At 40.5% G+C, this 20,601-nt stretch overlaps 1 protein-coding gene across 4 annotated transcripts in view; it reads right to left on the reverse strand.

The window, feature by feature from the left end:
• LOC121383927 overlaps nucleotides 1-20,601 on the reverse strand; it is a 43,240-nt gene that overhangs the window by 19,086 nt on the left and 3,553 nt on the right. Inside the window, exons 1-3 of one of the 4 annotated variants that reach the window (XM_041514025.1) lie at nucleotides 17,887-18,178; nucleotides 14,830-14,988; nucleotides 9,943-10,051 (exon numbers count right to left, since the gene is read on the reverse strand). In XM_041514025.1, the coding sequence (XP_041369959.1) occupies nucleotides 9,943-10,018 (76 nt within the window). In that variant the 5' untranslated portion in view covers nucleotides 10,019-10,051; nucleotides 14,830-14,988; nucleotides 17,887-18,178. Of the gene's footprint in view, nucleotides 1-9,942; nucleotides 10,052-12,089; nucleotides 12,438-14,829; nucleotides 14,989-17,886; nucleotides 18,179-20,601 lie in introns of those variants that run through there. The other 3 variants (XM_041514024.1, XM_041514028.1, XM_041514026.1) reach the window with 3 other exon arrangements.

The following is a 20,601-nucleotide window of genomic DNA, read 5'->3' on the forward strand; positions in this document are numbered from 1 at the left end:
ATAAATTACATATTCAATGTGTTTTCAAAATTAGATGGACATTTTCACAAGCCTTGTTTTGGTGCTGTTTGTAAGCTCGTGGAAATATCGATAGTTGTGAAGGACTATTCATATAATGCAAGTGAAGACAATTAATTAATCTATGGGATGAAATGTTAACGTATGTGTGGTGTTCTAAATGTCTATACACACGGCCGTCAGTGATTAACACACGTACGTAGTGACGAGTGGGCGTGTACACGTGTGTGTATTCTATACGAGTATCTAGTATCAATCGATTACAACCCCACTGGGAGCTGTGGTGCTGAAACGATGAATCATTTAGTTTCCTTCTGCATGCGTTAAATAATAACCATAAAATCAATTATACAGCATCCAGCTTGCTTTACTCAATGCCCTTTCAGTTTGGTGTCAATGACAAAACTGTTTATTAGTTGGTCGTTCGTGTATTTTTGGGAGAGGTTACCTATATAGACAGACATATCTACTGGGGTTTTCCTATTCCAACCAATTCATCATCTAATATCCTCTCTATGGGAAGTACATAAGCTATAATTGGAACAAAAACAAACGAACAAACAAACACACATTCGCATTTTTGCTCGTTCATGTATGTATCTCTGTATAAAACATTCCAAAGAAACGTTTTGATAACTTAAGGTGGTGACTATACATATGTATATATGTGAATCGGTCTGAGGTGTTCAGGACTTCCTCTCCCCAGGACGATTCATCAGTAAGCTTTATTCTTTGTAGGACTGCCAGTCTTCAGGACGATACATCCTTCCCAGTTCGTTCTAAGAGGACTGCCACTCTATAATCCTACATCCTTCCCACTCCATCTATAGGAGGCCTGTCACTATATATAATGCTACATCCTTCCCGCTCCATCTACAGGAGGCCTGTCACTATATATAATGATACATCCTTCCCACTCCATCTATAGGAGGCCTGTCACTATGTATAATGATACATCCTTCCCACTCCATCTATAGGAGGCCTGTCACTATATATAATGATACATCCTTCCCACTCCACCTGTAGGAGGCCTGCCACTATATATAATGACACATCCTTCCCACTCCATCTATAGGAGGCCTGTCACTATATATAATGCTACATCCTTCCCACTCCACCTGTAGGAGGCCTGTCACTATATATAATGCTACATCCTTCCCACTCCACCTGTAGGAGGCCTGTCACTATATATAATGCTACATCCTTCCCACTCCACCTGTAGGAGTCCTGCCACTATATATAATGCTACATCCTTCCCACTCCATCTATAGGAGGCCTGTCACTATATATAATGATACATGAGTTCGACCTAACTAACAGATGTGGTTAGCTTCCAATCGAGTTCGACCTAACTAGGAGATGCGGTTAAGTCACCAGTTCGCGGACCTCTAACAACGGTGCATGGTAACTGTGGCTGAAACTTGGTGTCTTGATTACAATGTTCATTTCTGAACATCCAAGTTCAGTCTGCCTGGTGCAATTTCAGCCAGAAGTTTGCCGCTAACGTTTGCAAGATTAGCAATTACGCTACACATTCAACTTAATGATGACTTCGGGAACCAGTCAAAGTAGTCACAACGTTTAGTTAGCACCGCTCGTTGTCGCTGAACACGTGGCTGTTCTTACTAAACGTTTACAACCTATTTTGACTGGTTCCCGCAACAATAAATCGGTTTAAAGAGTAGTCTAAAAACAGTCCGCAGTCCAGCAAGAGTGAATAAACAAACGGGTGGCTGAAGATACTCCCGTTGTGTTCTTCAGGGCTCACCCTGCCCATTGCCAAATACTGGTCTTCAACAGAACTATATGTCGAAGTCAGATGTTGTGATTACAACATGCGTGCTTGAACAGTTTTCTGACAGAAGAACACGCCAAACATGTCCGTTACCCATACCCAAATTAGCCGATTACCAGTTTTTATACAAAGTGAGTACCAGCAGTGGCTACAACATTTAATATTTTGCTCTGGTGACTACGGGTCAGAATTACCAAATGTTTGACATCCAATAGCCGATGATTAATTAATCAATGTGCTCTAGTGGTGTCGTTTTAAACAAAACAAAATTTACTTAATTTGTAATTAAATATACATTCCAGAAATAAATGTCACGTGTGACACAATTACTGTTTCAATGAAGACAGAGTTTTAGAAAGAACTACCATAGAATGACACGAGAGAACAGTGTACCTTTGAAACGGGTGAGCGATACAAACCAGAGCAGGGCCCCGTTCCACGAAGCGATCTTAGCCCTAAGATCAACTTAAGTGCATAGGGTAGCTATGCGTTTAAGGTAATCTTAGGGCTAAGATCGCTTCGTGGAATGGGGCCCAGGGCCACCAGTACAGTTCACCAAGGATCTCTGTAAAACTCTTAGACCATAGTTAACATTTGGATCTCTGTAAAACTCTTACACTATAGTTAACATTTGGATCTCTGTAAAACTCTTACACCATAGTTAACATTTGGCGATCCCAACTTCGTAGAACGAGGCCCAGGGCCACCAGTACAGTTCACCAAGGATCTCTGTAAAACTCTTACACTATAGTTAACATTTGGATCTCTGTAAAACTCTTACACCATAGTTAACATTTGGATCTCTGTAAAACTCTGACACCATAGTTAACATTTGGCGATCCAAACTTCGTAGAACGGAGCCCAGGGCCACCAGTACAGTTCACCAAGGATCTCTGTAAAACTCTTACACCATAGTTAACATTTGGATCTCTGTAAAACTCTTACACCATAGTTAACATTTGGCGATCCAAACTTCAGAGAGCAATAACTTAATTCTGCTTTCCATAAAAATCGACCGTAGACCGACACAGATAGATGCAGACAAAACGAAAATTTCACTTCAACACAGTCACAGACGATTTGTGTTTGATGCTACTGCGTTCACATTAACAAAATATCATTCGTCTGCGTCGGTCGGCAACGTATTACAGATTTTAGGAAACCAGGTTCTAGGTTATACCCGTGTGTGTCAACTATAGAAATATTTGTAGATCCAAGTGTGACTGTGACTGCAATTCATGATCATATTTAAATGACACTGATTTTAACGGACCAAATAAATGTTATTTTCACATGGGACAACAAAAATTTGCATGACGGTTCTGACAAGGATCTAGAATTTTGTAAGGGCCTACCATAATGTAATTCGGTGGAATTGGTAAACAACAACAAAAAAAAAAAGACAAAAAAAAAAAAAAAAGACGAAGATACTGCTTTCCTTGAACATTGGCAAAATGTAAATTAGCTGACTAAAAGTAAGGGACCGGGTCCTTTGGGCGGCTCCTCCTAAATCAAAGCAGGAATTAGTGTTCCATTACCGAATGGAGCCAACTACTATAGGAGAGCGAGGGTTTAGCAAGTTACAACTTCGCGCACCATTAATTCCAAACTAAATCCTTACTTCGATTGGCACTAAGTGGTTTGACACTCGAGTAATACCGTTCCGTCCAAATGATCCCGGCAATGCCAGGATAAACGAGTCAATTCCGATTATGACGTGAAAAGTATAGATTCCGCCATTCATCTCAGCTACAGTCATTGTTGCGAAAATCCAGAAATATTTCCCTGTCCATGTTATATTCGCGTAATGATGTATAAACCAATAATACATTTCTGACTGTTTTAATCTACAAGTAACAGGCTCGTTCACAATGGACGCGGCGTGTCCGGCTCTTGTGTCTGATGCTTTCGGAGCATTCATACCATCTACATACCAGTCACAATTAATAAGCTCACCGCAAGATATTGAATTTAGAGCTGTGTTTTGAACATAATTATATAAGAGTAAGATATTTCCCATGTTTTGTCTTCTATTTGGCTTTAATCTGACGGGACATTTGCAAATTAAATAGCACCAAAAGCAACCCTCGCCCGCTACCGACCCTGGTCGGGTTACTTGTACTCCCTTGCACCTGCCAGCACGAACGACCCCCTCTCCCACCCACAACAACCCTTTTCCTGTCCTGGACGGAGGAGCCGGCGAAAGTCGACACCTGCGCCCATGACAGGCGTGTGCTACAACAGCTTGTTTCGGATGTGCACGTTCAAACCTATGACCTGACCTGATTCTTTGTCCAGTAAAGGATCTCCTCGAGAGTGGCTGTCCTCCTAGAGGCGATGCCCTAGATAGAGATTCATGGAATCAACCACTATTTGCCAAATACACATTCGACGCTGGATTGTGCACAGATACGGTCTTGACACGGTTAACAATTTTGTCGTTCAAATTTAGTTGTTAAAGAGTATTTATTATTAGGACATGTTACAGGGTTGCAAACTCATAATAGACTCTTAATATATAATACACGCATGCTTCCGGTTATTCCACTGCGCCGTGCCGCATCCAGTGTGAAAGAGTGGGATATATAGAACTATTTTAATAATGTCGTGGAAGATGCAGATATAATCTCAGCAGTCTGAGCTAAAACCAAACCAACAAACACCACGTAACAGATTACAGTGTATGATGATCATAATGATGGTGGTGATCCTGTCTACGGTGTAATGTCTACGGTGTAATGTCTACGGTGAGGATGCCTACGGTGTAATGTTTACGGTGATGATGTCTACGGTGTAATGTCTACGGTGAGGATGTCAACGGTGTAATGTCTACGATGTAATGTCTACGGTGATGATGTCTACGGTGATGATGTCTACGATGTAATGCCTACGGTGAGGATGTCTACGGTGTAATGTCTACGATGTAATGTCTACGGTGATCATGTCTACGATGTAATGTCTACGGTGATGATATCTACGGTGATGATGTCTACGGTGTAATGTCTACGGTGATGATATCTACGGTGTAATGTCTACGATGTAATGTCTACGGTGATCATGTCTACGGTGATCATGTCTACGATGTAATGCCTACGGTGATGATATCTACGATGTAATGTCTACGGTGAGGATGTCTACGATGTAATGTCTACGATGTAATGTCTACGGTGAGGATATCTACGGTGTAATGTCTACGATGTAATGTCTACGGTGATGATATCTACGATGTAATGCCTACGATGATGATATCTACGATGTAATGTCTACGGTGATGATATCTACGGTGTAATGTCTACGATGTAATGTCTACGGTGATGATATCTACGATGTAATGCCTACGATGTAATGTCTACGGTGATGATATCTACGGTGTAATGTCTACGATGTAATGTCTACGATGTAATGTCTACGGTGATGATATCTACGGTGTAATGTCTACGATGTAATGCCTACGATGTAATGTCTACGGTGATGATATCTACAGTGTAATGTCTACGATGTAATGCCTACGGTGATGATATCTACGGTGTAATGTCTACGATGTAATGTGTACGGTGATGATATCTACGGTGATGATGTCTACGATGTAATGCCTACGGTGATGATATCTACGGTGTAATGTCTACGATGTAATGCCTACGGTGATGATATCTACGGTGTAATGTCTACGATGTAATGTCTACGGTGATGATATCTACGGTGATGATGTCTACGATGTAATGCCTACGGTGATGATATCTACGGTGTAATGTCTACGATGTAATGTCTACGGTGATGATGTCTACGGTGATGATGTCTACGATGTAATGCCTACGGTGATGATATCTACGGTGTAATGTCTACGATGTAATGTCTACGGTGAGGATGTCTACGATGTAATGTCTACGGTGATGATATCTACGGTGTAATGCCTACGGTGATGATATCTACGATGTAATGCCTACGGTGATGATATCTATGGTGTAATGTCTACGGTGATGATATCTACGGTGTAATGTCTACGGTGATGATATCTACGGTGTAATATCTACGGTGATGATATCTACGATGTAATGTCTACGGTGATGATATCTACGATGTAATGTCTACGGTGATGATGTCTACGGTGATGATGTCTACGATGTAATGCCTACGGTGATGATATCTACGGTGTAATGTCTACGATGTAATGTCTACGGTGAGGATGTCTACGATGTAATGTCTACGATGTAATGTCTACGGTGAGGATGTCTACGATGTAATGTTTACGATGTAATGCCTACGGTGATGATATCTACGGTGTAATGCCTACGGTGATGATATCTACGATGTAATGCCTACGGTGATGATATCTACGATGTAATGCCTACGGTGTAATGTCTACGATGTAATGCCTACGGTGATGATATCTACGATGTAATGTCTACGGTGATGATATCTACGATGTAATGCCTACGGTGATAATATCTACGATGTAATGCCTACGGTGATGATATCTACGATGTAATGTCTACGGTGATGATATCTACGATGTAATGCCTACGATGTAATGCCTACGATGTAATGCCTACGGTGTAATGCCTACGATGTAATGCCTACGGTGTAATGCCTACGATGTAATGTCTACGGTGATGATATCTACGATGTAATGCCTACGGTGATGATATCTACGGTATAATGTCTACGATGTAATGTCTACGGTGATGATGTCTACGGTGATGATGTCTACGATGTAATGTCTACGGTGATGATATCTACGGTGTAATGTCTACGATGTAATGTCTACGGTGATCATGTCTACGGTGATCATGTCTACGATGTAATGCCTACGGTGATGCTATCTACGGTGTAATGTCTACGATGTAATGTCTACGGTGATGATATCTATGGTGAGGATGTCTACGGTGTAATGTCTACGATGTAATGTCTACGGTGATGATATCTACGGTGTAATGTCTACGATGTAATTCCTACGGTGTAATGTCTACGGTGTAATGTCTACGATGATGATATCTACGGTGTAATGTCTACGATGTAATGCCTACGGTGATGATATCTACGGTGTAATGTCTACCGTGTAATGTCTACGATGTAATGCCTACGGTGTAATGTCTACGGTGATGATATCTACGGTGTAATGTCTACGGTGATGATATCTACGGTGTAATGTCTACGGTGATGATATCTACGATGTAATGTCTATAGTGATGATATCTACGATGTAATGCCTACGGTGATGATATCTACGATGTAATGCCTACGGTGTAATGTCTACGATGTAATGCCTACGGTGTAATGTCTACGGTGATGATATCTACGGTGTAATGTCTACGGTGATGATATTTACGGCGTAATGCCTACGGTGATGATATCTACGGTGTAATGTCTACGGTGTAATGCCTACGGTGATGATATCTACGATGTAATGCCTACGGTGTAATGCCTACGGTGATGATATCTACGATGTAATGCCTACGGTGTAATGTCTACGATGTAATGCCTACGGTGTAATGTCTACGGTGATGATATCTACGGTGTAATGTCTACGGTGATGATATCTACGGTGTAATGCCTACGGTGATGATATCTACGATGTAATGCCTACGGTGATGATATCTACGATGTAATGTCTACGGTGTAATGTCAACGATGTAATGCCTACGGTGATGATATCTACGATGTAATGTCTACGGTGATGATATCTACGATGTAATGCCTACGGTGATAATATCTACGATGTAATGCCTACGGTGATGATATCTACGATGTAATGTCTACGGTGATGATATCTACGATGTAATGCCTACGATGTAATGCCTACGATGTAATGCCTACGGTGTAATGCCTACGATGTAATGCCTACGGTGTAATGCCTACGATGTAATGTCTACGGTGATGATATCTACGATGTAATGCCTACGGTGATGATATCTACGGTATAATGTCTACGATGTAATGTCTACGGTGATGATGTCTACGGTGATGATGTCTACGATGTAATGTCTACGGTGATGATATCTACGGTGTAATGTTTACGATGTAATGTCTACGGTGATCATGTCTACGGTGATCATGTCTACGATGTAATGCCTACGGTGATGCTATCTACGGTGTAATGTCTACGATGTAATGTCTACGGTGATGATATCTATGGTGAGGATGTCTACGGTGTAATGTCTACGATGTAATGTCTACGGTGATGATATCTACGGTGTAATGTCTACGATGTAATTCCTACGGTGTAATGTCTACGGTGTAATGTCTACGATGATGATATCTACGGTGTAATGTCTACGATGTAATGCCTACGGTGATGATATCTACGGTGTAATGTCTACCGTGTAATGTCTACGATGTAATGCCTACGGTGTAATGTCTACGGTGATGATATCTACGGTGTAATGTCTACGGTGATGATATCTACGGTGTAATGTCTACGGTGATGATATCTACGATGTAATGTCTATAGTGATGATATCTACGATGTAATGCCTACGGTGATGATATCTACGATGTAATGCCTACGGTGTAATGTCTACGATGTAATGCCTACGGTGTAATGTCTACGGTGATGATATCTACGGTGTAATGTCTACGGTGATGATATTTACGGCGTAATGCCTACGGTGATGATATCTACGGTGTAATGTCTACGGTGTAATGCCTACGGTGATGATATCTACGATGTAATGCCTACGGTGTAATGCCTACGGTGATGATATCTACGATGTAATGCCTACGGTGTAATGTCTACGATGTAATGCCTACGGTGTAATGTCTACGGTGATGATATCTACGGTGTAATGTCTACGGTGATGATATCTACGGTGTAATGCCTACGGTGATGATATCTACGATGTAATGCCTACGGTGATGATATCTACGATGTAATGTCTACGGTGTAATGTCAACGATGTAATGCCTACGGTGATGATATCTACGGTGTAATGTCTACGGTGATGATATCTACGGTGTAATGTCTACGGTGATGATATCTACGGTGTAATGCCTACGGTGATGATATCTACGATGTAATGTCTACAGTGATGATATCTACGGTGTAATGCCTACGGTGTAATGTCTACGATGTAATGCCTACGGTGATGATATCTACGATGTAATGCCTACAGTGTAATGTCTACGATGTAATGTCAACGGTGATGATGTCTACGGTGTAATGTCTACGGTGATGATGTTTACGGTGTAATGTCTACGGTGATGATGTCTACGGTGTAATGTCTACGATGTAATGTCTACGGTGATGATTTCTACGGTGTAATGTCTACGGTGATGATGTCTACGGTGATCATGTCTACGGTGTAATGTCTACGGTAATGATGTCTACGGTGTAATGACTACGATGTAATGTCTACGGTGATGATGTCTACAGTGTAATGTCTACAGTGTAATGTCTACGATGATGATGTCTACGGTGTAATGTCTACGATGACGATGTCTACGGTGATGATGTCTACGGTGATGATCATGTCTACGGTGATGATGTCTACGGTGTAATGTCTACGGTGATGATGCCTACGGTGTAATGTCTACGGTCTACGGTGATGATGTCTACGGTATAATGTCTACGATGATGATGTCTACGGTGTAATGTGTACGGTGATGATGTCTACGGTGTAATGTCTACGATGATGATGTCTACGGTGTAATGTCTACGGTGATGATGTCTACGGTCTAATGTCTACGGTGATAATGTTGACGGTGATAATGTTGATGATAGTGGAGATGATGATAGTGATGAAAACAAAATGATGATGAACTATTCAAGTTCAAGTACGCTGTTCTTAAATTAGTCCAATAGTACATTAGCGACGCTATTGGGTTAAACTGCAGACCAGAGGCTTCTGATAAATATCATTCTGCATCAATCCAAAAGTCTTACCTTTACTTCTCAAAATGCTGCCATTTACAACTATTACATTCTTTGAAGGCAAAGAACAACAATAATAATTTTAAAAACAACAACAAACAAACAAACAAACAAACAAAAAAACACTCGTTTTTGTTAAATGCCATTTTTACAGAACTCGCAAACTTTCTTCAATTTCGTTCGGTCAGTTACCGGGAAAGTTGGCCGAATTCGTTAAAAACATGTATCAAAAACGAGTGTGGTGTTATCTATTTGTTCTCACCCTTTGATCCGAGGATACCCGTAACAAGGACCCCGATCGTGAAGAGGATGTGGAGGTATAGTCTGCAGTATGTCATGACAGGCTTCAGTTACTGATCCACGACATGACGCTGGAAAAACAAACAACTAACATGAGAACACAACAGTAGTAAGTACACAGTCAGTTCGTCAACAGGTTTGTAACATGTCCTATCATTCGGTGTCTAACTGGTCCACTTGAGTTCGTCAACAGGTTTGTAACATGTCCTATCATTCGGTGTCTAACTGGCCCACTTGAGTTCGTCAACAGGTTTGTAACATGTCCTATCATTCGGTGTCTAACTGGCCCACTTGAGTTCGTCAACAGGTTTGTAACATGTCGTATCATTCGGTGTCTAACTGGCCCACTTGAGTTCGTCAACAGGTTTGTAACATGTCGTATCATTCGGTGTCTAACTGGCCCACTTGAGTTCGTCAACAGGTTTGTAACATGTCGTATCATTCGGTGTCTAACTGGCCCACTTGAGTTCGTCAACAGGTTTGTAACATGTCGTATTATTCGGTGTCTAACTGGCCCACTTGACCACCGTTTGGTTGTCGAATGTTTCGAATTGATAGCTTTTGACACTAACTTAGATTTAGCCATACCCTCATATATGGTACGTATCATCATTCATATATGGTTTATAGATTATATATATGGTTTATATATGCGGACAGGGCTAAATCGAAGACTTAAACGACACCCAGGGTAATTGAATAGCAGCAATGGATCTTTTATCTGCGTTTACCACAGACAAGACAGTACAAACCAGAACGCATTAATTATTCACACCAATCAAAATAAATGGTGCTGTAAATTTATATCATGCATGGCAGGTGATATAAATATAAGTAACAAGCGTCGAACATCTATAAAGTGTTTTGGTTTGGTAAAGTTCACATCATGGACGCAATGGTCGGTGATGTCAGAAACTGTGTACACGATGGGCACACTGGAATTAGGCATCACAAGGTGTTACCCGTTACCGGAAATTGGGGAACTTAGTACACTAAAAAATTATTGTTGTTTGACAGAAATCCACAATTGTAACAATACATAATATAATACGCAGGTGTATGTGACTGGGTACTCGTTGATATTTAATGCAGATGACACCTAATTTAAAATGTTCATGATATACTAGGACTTAATGCATACAAACAACATACATTTCCAGCACATTATTATATATATTTCTCAGAAAAGCAGACAGAATCGTATCCTATCCCCAACTGATTGATTATGTGTTATCCTTAGCCCTGGATATCCCTGATGTGCCTAAATTTAACGCGATATGTACTTGAAATTGAAGCAAACGAAAATCCTGATGTATCGGAATTGAAATACACAAGAGTAGTCTGATGAATTATTTCACGGAATTTAAAGCAGACGACAAGGAATTTAAATTATCGATTGTCTACATTGTCAATGCAGTGTTGTCATTTGCCGCCTACATTCATACTGCTGAATTGTCTTTCATGTTACTAACAAACACAGCCGCTGTTACTGTCAATACAACCACTGCTAGTACCAATAAATAAAACCACTATGTCAGTAAAAGAACAATTGTACTTCTACTAAAGCTTATTGCCCCTACTATCAATATTACTCTTACTAGTGATACTAGTTACTAGTAGTAGCCAACCATTAACTACAGCTGTTACGTCTTTTACAACTACTGCTATCGATACTAGTACTAAATAACTACTGCTACTACTGGTTACTATTATTATAAAGTATTACTACTGTAGTACTAATGATAGTAGAGATACAACTATTATTACTACTACTATTAAACCGAAATGCAAATTCTGCCTCATATTTTGTAATTGTCCTGGTGCTACTACTGCCGATGCTGTTTTACTACTAACGTACTACTGTCATACTGTTACTGCAGCTGCTGCTGCTGCTACTACTACTACTACTGCATTGTGCTACTAATTTTAAGCATCACTATCGCAACCGTTATTCTAAGTACTGGGTAGTAGCACCAGTTTGAGAAGCAGTGGTAGTATGGTACTTCCAGTAGCCAACTGGTGCAATATTAGTATTATTACATAGTATTCTAAACACACACTACAGCTCGTGTTACACGTGAAAACAACACGCGCCGGGTCGGCTCTTACCGTTACTGCCTCTGCTGTTACGCTATCGTGTCTGCAATAGTATTCCTACACGTACACGTGTGATTAACCGTTAATGGGACGACAGCTTGTTGATCTAAAAATAGACCGGGAGCACGAATTCTACGCAGTATTGACGGGAACTACTACGTTAGCGTATCGCTCTAGCCTCTACACTGCTATTGATTCATTACGTCACGTCAAGCGGCGAGTGCTGTTGGTTGGTCAATTCAGCATGACATGGGGGTCGTGAGGTCAAATTTAATCTTTTACCACGTGATTCAGATGAACAGGTTCTAGTTTTATCCATTCTGACTATTTGTTTATTTTTATTTATGCCCGTGCACCATGGAAACAGCTCTGGAGTGTGGTATTTTTAAAGACCCCTAACTGCAGTATTTGATTGTTCATAATCCATAAGTCATTGATACATGTAGCTGGGCAGTTTGAATTGTCGACTTCAAGATTATTCAATGGATGCATTTTATAAAGAAAAGTATTGGCTGATTAACGGGTGGGATGGGGAGTGCCCTCTTTATTTTTTTGTAGTATTTCCTGAAAATATCGTACGTAAAAACGGTGAGTTACCTATAGCAATTTAGTAATGTGTTTACTATCGGTAAAATGCGCACCTATCACAATATGAGCCTGTCTACAACAGTTTCTAACCAGTAACCTTTATAACAAATCAACACCAAATCAAAACACCAAATAGTATGTCTTCATCTGAGACCAGTAATTGTTATCCATTGACAAAAGACTTCCATCGGTAAAGCTTCTGGCCTACTGTAATTTATATGCATTTCAGTTGCCGTCTGTGCCGTCGTTAAGTTCGAGTCCTGCGGGATGCACTGTTAGACACGTTCTCCTGGGGTTGAAGCATCAACTTTAAATACGCGTCGACTGACGGTCACCTTCAAATCAGCTGGTCCTAGTTCTTAGACCGTGAAACAGTATTACGGCATCTTTACTGTTTATACTTGGTGCTTAAAGATGCTTGGTGTTTACCGTCATATAATATGCGGTTTGGCGATCTTTTCTTTACGATTTAAATCTGATACGTTCAACTAATTGCCCATACAAAATTACAACCCAGTAATTTAATGTTCTAGTAGAAATGATTGTTTTTATTGGAGAATCTTCAGAGGCCGACCGAGTCAGATGGGCTCGTTTGTTTGAGACGAACACTATGTGCAAACGTGACGTCAGGTGCGGATATTGCTGACAAACAGGGCTCGAAATTAGCTGACATTCCTTCCGGTACTTCGGTCTGATAACCTACAGATTCTGCAGGCCCGAATCAATACCTTCCGCACCAAACATTATTGACTCAAACTGATGAGTGATTGTAAACGTAAAACAAGAATAATAAATACATTAATAAATAAATATAAATAAATTAATTAATTAATAAAAAATAAAACATAATAATAATAATAAATAAATAAAAATCTTCTTGTCCGTGGTGATGTTGACCGGCGAAAACCCGGTCGGGACAGCAGTATTTCGACTCCTGCTGACGTGTTTTCTGTTTTTGTACAAATCACCTGTCTCTGACGGCCCTGTATCCTGCTACACGCAGCGAACATGCCAGGTTTTGTGGATTCTCCCATTTGATCAGATTATTTCGATAAAACAGGAACCTAGTTGTACTGAAGGCACTCTGTTCACATATCGTGCACGCTGATTACAATTTCAACATTCACGAGTTATTTATGCAAATATTAGGTGTGTGATCGATTAATTTTCCTATTTTATCATAAATAAATGTGAAAATAGCGAAGTATGGCACCGTAACATCGAGATAGCACCTTTAAATGTTGGGTAAATCCGTCGTGTGTCTAGTCAATCTAATTAAAATTAGCTCCACTATTACATGTGGATCTAACAGCAACCAGTTGGAGCTCATGTCCACCAATCAAAACCTTACTTGCAGAATCATGCCTGTGATTAGAAAATAATTTGAAAATATTCCGAATTATCTTAAGGGTATACGATAGGTTTCATGTGAATTACGAATGCTTATTTAGACTAGTAGAACTAATTTTAATCAGATTGCTAACAACACTGCGTAGTCTCCAATGTCCAGGTAACATTTCGTCTGTAAATAATAATTTAAATATTGACCAATCACTCTTTGCCTTTTATAACGTTATTTTGGGAGCATACAAATTCTAAAAATATTGGGCGAGTCTATTTTAGTAGTCGCAGTACAGCGAACCATACCAATACGTACGGGATGGGTTATCAGTCTTCAATTTTACATTAAAAATTATTTATTTATTGATAAAAAAACCAACTAAATCAGTCTTCAGTTTTACATTACAAATGATTTATTTTATAAAATAAAACATGTTTTAAGGCATTTGTAATTCACACGAAACATGTCGTATACCCTCAGGATAATTCGGAATGTTATCAAATTATTTTTAAATCACTGGCATGATTCTGCAAGTAAGGTTTTGATTGGTGGACATGAGCTCCAACTGGTTGCTGTTAGATCCACATGTAATAGTGGAGCTAATTTTATTTAGATTGGTGTCTAGTCGGCCTGGTCACTGCAGTAGTTAAACATTAATTTTTATGCGAAACAGAAACAGAATTTATGATCAGCTGCTAAAAGACTCTACACCATACTCTAAAAGCTGCATCCTGTTTTAATCCTAAGTTTCTAATGTATTATCAGCTTACACAGACCCAGCTTAGCTAGGGCTGACATTTTTAAAATGTACAAAAACCATACAAGAATAGAAGAAGCAGATGCCCTTCCTTCACGACCTAATGGGTGGATGGCGGAATACAAACAGTCCACGTCCCTCGCAACACTGGCCTGTTCCAGCTCGTCCACACTTCGTCCACTAGTTTGCTGGACGTTGGCTCGAGAGTGCTCTAGCCCTATACTCTGTAAGTAGAAGAGAATAGCGTTAGGGCTTGGTTAGTCTCGAAAACTGTCAATTAAAACTTTTCCAAAGGGTCGCCATGTACCACCGTGTCATGCACACAGTCTCCAGATATCTTTAGTACAATCATTTTGGAGTTATCAGTAATACACATGCTACAAGAAGAAACACGCGAAGCAACTGTCAAGCCATGTACCACCGTGTCATGCACACAGTCGCCAGATATCTTTAGTACAATCATTTTGGAGTTATCAGTAATACACATGCTACAAGAAGAAACACGCGAAGCAACTGTCAAGCCATGTACCACCGTGTCATGCACACAGTCGCCAGATATCTTTAGTACAATCATTTTGGAGTTATCAGTAATACACATGCTACAAGAAGAAACACGCGAAGCAACTGTCAAGCCATGTACCACCGTGTCATGCACACAGTCGCCAGATATCTTTAGTACAATCATTTTGGAGTTATCAGTAATACACATGCTACAAGAAGAAACACGCGAAGCAACTGTCAAGCCATGTACCACCGTGTCATGCACACAGTCGCCAGATATCTTTAGTACAATCATTTTGGAGTTTTCAGTAATACACATGCTACAAGAAGAAACACGCGAAGCAACTGTCAAGCCATGTACCACCGTGTCATGCACACAGTCGCCAGATATCTTTAGTACAATCATTTTGGAGTTTTCAGTAATACACATGCTACAAGAAGAAACACGTGAAGCAACTGTCAAGCCATGTACCACCGTGTCATGCACACAGTCGCCAGATATCTTTAGTACAATCATTTTGGAGTTTTCAGTAAAACACATGCTACAAGAAGAAACACGTGAAGCAACTGTCAAGCCATGTACCACCGTGCCATGCACACAGTCGCCACATATCTTTAGTACAATCATTTTGGAGTTTTCAGTAATACACATGCTACAAGAAGAAACACGTGAAGCAACTGTCAAGCCATGTACCACCGTGCCATGCACACAGTCGCCAGATATCTTTAGTACAATCATTTTGGAGTTTTCAGTAATACACATGCTACAAGAAGAAACACGTGAAGCAACTGTCGAGCCATGTACCACCGTGTCATGCACACAGTCGCCAGATATATTTAGTACAATCATTTTGGAGTTTTCAGTAATACACATGCTACAAGAAGAAACACGTGAAGCAACTGTCGAGCCATGTACCACCGTGTCATGCACACAGTCGCCAGATATCTTTAGTACAATCATTTTGGAGTTTTCAGTAATACACATGCTACAAGAAGAAACACGTGAAGCAACTGTCAAGCCATGTACCACCGTGTCCTGCACACAGTCGCCAGATATCTTTAGTACAATCATTTTGGAGTTTTCAGTAATACACATGCTACCAGAAGAAACACGTGAAGCAACTGTCAAGCCATTCCCAAGAACGATACATCTTTCATGCTTTGTAGGATCCCATTGCTGCTTTGATAAATCAAAACCTGCACAAGACAGGATTCAACAGATAATTATGATTATATTCACCCATGAAACACTGTCAAAACTGTGATGATATCAAGTGCACGCGAACGGTGTAAGAATATCCTCCAATAATATTAAACATAAATCAAGTATTCACTTCAGCCTAAATGCTTATTTTAGGTCAATGGGCAGGAAATTAATGTTATTAATAAGATCAGACGATGGTCAACATATTGTGTTTAATTCTGTCAGGACAGGAAATTTGACCATCCTTCTTTCAATGGTTTGCTGTTTTGATTCTAGCGAGCCACATGCATCACGATCAAACATGCCATCAGTTTTCTTTTCCTTTGCATACAAGCGCTTGGCAACTAAGCTACGGAATATGAACGAATTACACGGATGGTCGATTACAGGCGGTAATGAGAGATATATAACTTCTATCAAAATATGCCTGTATTGACCAGATCAATAAATATTTGATATTTACAAACATTCCACGAACAGAAGATACGAATGAATGATTTTACTTTCAGAAATCAATATAACGAGGGAAAACCAAACAAACAACGGCAGACAAAGGTGGGACCCTTCATTTTATTTTGGTTCATCTTCATTAATCGAATTCCTGTTACGAAGATGAAATCACAGATATTATATCATATGACTTGAATTAATGAATTCTGTAACGGCTCGAGAATTTTCTAGGAATGCAGCGTCCTAAAAGGGCACCTCGCTATTCTATAGACCACCAACGTGCAGTATCTACAGGGGATTTACATGGTACGTGGAAGTTCGGTGCATCTTCATCTGGAATTAGCGAATGAATGAATAAATAAGTGGGTAAGTGGATGGTGGATGAATGGATGTTGTTTGGTAGATGGATGCATACATGTGTGGATGAATGGGTTTTGGATGGATGAATGGATGGATGATGGATGAGTGGCTGGGTGGGTGGGTGGGTGGTTGTTTGGGTGGATGCCGTGGATTGGTGGATGGATGTGTGAGTGGGTGGGTCGGCGGTAGGATGTATGGGTGGGTGGGTGGTTGAATAGATGGATGGTTGAATGGATGGATGTGTGAGTCGATGGTAGGTTGTATGGGTGGGTGGGTGGATGGATGGATGGATGGTTGAATGGATGGATGTGTGGGTGGGTGGATCGATGGTAGGTTCTATAGATGGGTGGGTGGGTGGATGGATGGTTGAATGGATGGATGTGTGGGTGGGTGGGTCGATGGTAGGTTGTATGGGTGGGTGGGTGGGTGGATGGATGGATGGTTGAATGGATGGATGTGTGGGTGCTGGGTCGATGGTTGGATTTATATATGGATGCATGCATGGGTTTTGGATGGGTGGCTGGGTGAGTTGGTGGCTGGGTGGATGGATAGATGGATGGATGGGTTTGTGGATGGATGAATGAATGGATGAATATCACAATCATACTTCCCCAAGAACTCCGCGGTCCCCATCTTGAGAATCGGCAGCAGATGATTACGTGCTGGAAGCAGTAAGACTCAGTAGGGCTATTCTGTGACTGGTCAGCAGATGATTACGTGCTGGAAGCAGTAAGACTCAGTTGGGCTATTCTGTGACTGGTCAGCAGATGATTACGTGCTGGAAGCAGTAAGACTCAGTAGGGCTATTCTGTGACTGGTCAGCAGATGATTACGTGCTGGAAGCAGTAAGACTCAGTTGGGCTATTCTGTGACTGGTCAGCAGATGATTACGTGCTGGAAGCAGTAAGACTCAGTTGGGCTATTCTGTGACTGGTCAGCAGATGATTACGTGCTGGAAGCAGTAAGACTCAGTTGGGCTATTCTGTGACTGGTCAGCAAGGGACTTTTAATCGGTTTTTCAAATCGATAGCCAAGCCTCATCTAACTTGATTAAGTTGATTAACGGTGTTACTAATTATGAAGATGGAGTAAAAACGACACGGTTACGGTAGTGAGATAATTGTAAACGAAATAAGTATGCAGATTTGTAGGAACCGGGCTGTGTGTGTGTGTGTGTGGGGGGGGGGGGGGATGTGTCTTCCACTTGAGGACTAAAATGTACGTTTTCTGTCCTACTCTATATAAATAAAGATAAAACATCTGGCTTGTGCCCCCCCCCCCCCACTGAAGACTGCCCCCCCCCCACTAGAAAGTGTGTCCCACCCCCAGATGTCGTTTCTACGGGCCTGTAATGGTATTGTTTTTCAATTGATTTAGTTATGCTTGCTGGCTAAACAAATGTACCAGCACGCAGCAAGAATTAATATTAGCGACATACGTGAAGAACAACAAATGAACAACAAAGATAGCGCGAAAATCCATTAACGCATTATGTTTAGTTGACTAAACTGTAAACATAATGAAGAACATATGAACCTACAGAAGATGTATCAAACCTGTGATGTGATTAATCGTCAATCTTGACGGTAAATTACAATTCTGTGATATCAGTGTAGTTTGTTTAATATAGAAGAACACGAGCTTTAAAAGATACTTAAATTAATCCTCTTACACTATTTCTGAACTACGAAAATTGGTCGGACACCCCCAACCTAAAACTCCATATATAAGCTACTCCGGTTTTGTGTGCATTTGTACGGTTTCAGGTGGGTCCAAAAACACTGTATGTAAACTACTTCAGTATCACGTAGGTCCCAAAACACAACATACGTAAACCAGTTCGGTTTCATGTGGATATGTACGATTTCATCTGGGTGATTACGGCTGTGGCATGGTGAAGTTTTAGTTTCAGTAGCTATAACCAATAACATTGTGGATGGCATCATGTGCAGTTCCTGTCTTATTTCTGGTATTTGATAATCTTACAATAAGCATACTCTTCACAGATGGTTAACGTAGACTAACACTTGTAAGGATTGTCTAACAGGTGAAACTGTTCAAACTTTATCTAAAGACCAGCAAATGCTTACCAACAAGAGTGATCCGAATTAACAAACATCCTGACGTGTGAACAGGATCTATTTTTAATAGGTATGCGACTTATACCTCCCCCTCCCCAAACCATCATCATCATGACCATCATCATCATCATCATCATTAATATATTACTGTGTGTGGCTTGCCCCAACAACCACACCACAACATTGTTTGACCTTCAGTAGACATTGGGGGCGGGATCTAGCTCAGTCGGTAGACATTGGGGGCGGGATCTAGCTCAGTCGGTAGACATTGGGGGCGGGATCTAGCTCAGTCGGTAGACATTGGGGGCGGGATCTAGCTCAGTCGGTAGACATTGGGGGCGGGATCTAGCTCAGTCGGTAGACATTGGGGGCGGGATCTAGCTCAGTCGGTAGTTTTCGCCCGAGGTGCTTGCGTCGTAGGATCGAATCACCTCAGTGGTCATAATATCTGACTGGGTTTTGCCCCGTCCCAACCGGTGCATCACGACTGGTATATCAAAAGTTGTGGATTGTGCTGTCCTCTCTGTGGGAAAGTGCATATAAAAGATCCATTGATACTAATGGAAAAATATAGTGTGTTTCCTCTCTAAGACTATATGTCATGATTAACAAACGTTTGACATCCAATAGCCTCCCCCCACCCCAGCTTTAATATTGTCTTTGTAACCATCAAACATGTTTTCAATGAACGCAGCCTTTTAAAACTAATGGCAATATTGTTAAAATATACTGACATTTTCTTGTTATAAACATCTCATGAATTTCACATCAACCTGATGTTTTAGGGCTGTAAGGGAACTTTTTAACTAGATTTAAAAACGATATATTTTTATGGGTAGTGGTGGTGGTCCGACTACCCCCACTGCGCCCTCCCTACTCCCTTGGGTGCGGCTCTGTATTTGTAATAATTCTATGTTTTTCTTCTTCCTAAAATAGCCAATCAAAATTTTAAATTATTGTGCTGAAGAAAATCTCAAATGTTTTATCTAAACAACTCTTTTTATTTCAAACTTTTAATTAAATAGGTTTAATTATCATTTTATCTTCGTTGACATTAGTTCAACATTATAACAATCATAATGTCATTTTATATGTTAATTATATCATTTTATATGTTAGTACATATATAACACTTGTCTGTTAGTGTTCACGGAGATATAAACGTAAAGTAGCGAATCCACCAGCGTGTATGGTTTCTAGTCATCCTAATGTTTGGAGTCATTCAAACAGGATTTTAGCTC

Source organism: Gigantopelta aegis, chromosome 10 (assembly GCF_016097555.1).
Source record: "Gigantopelta aegis isolate Gae_Host chromosome 10, Gae_host_genome, whole genome shotgun sequence".
NCBI classification, from domain to species: Eukaryota; Metazoa; Mollusca; class Gastropoda; order Neomphalida; family Peltospiridae; genus Gigantopelta; species Gigantopelta aegis.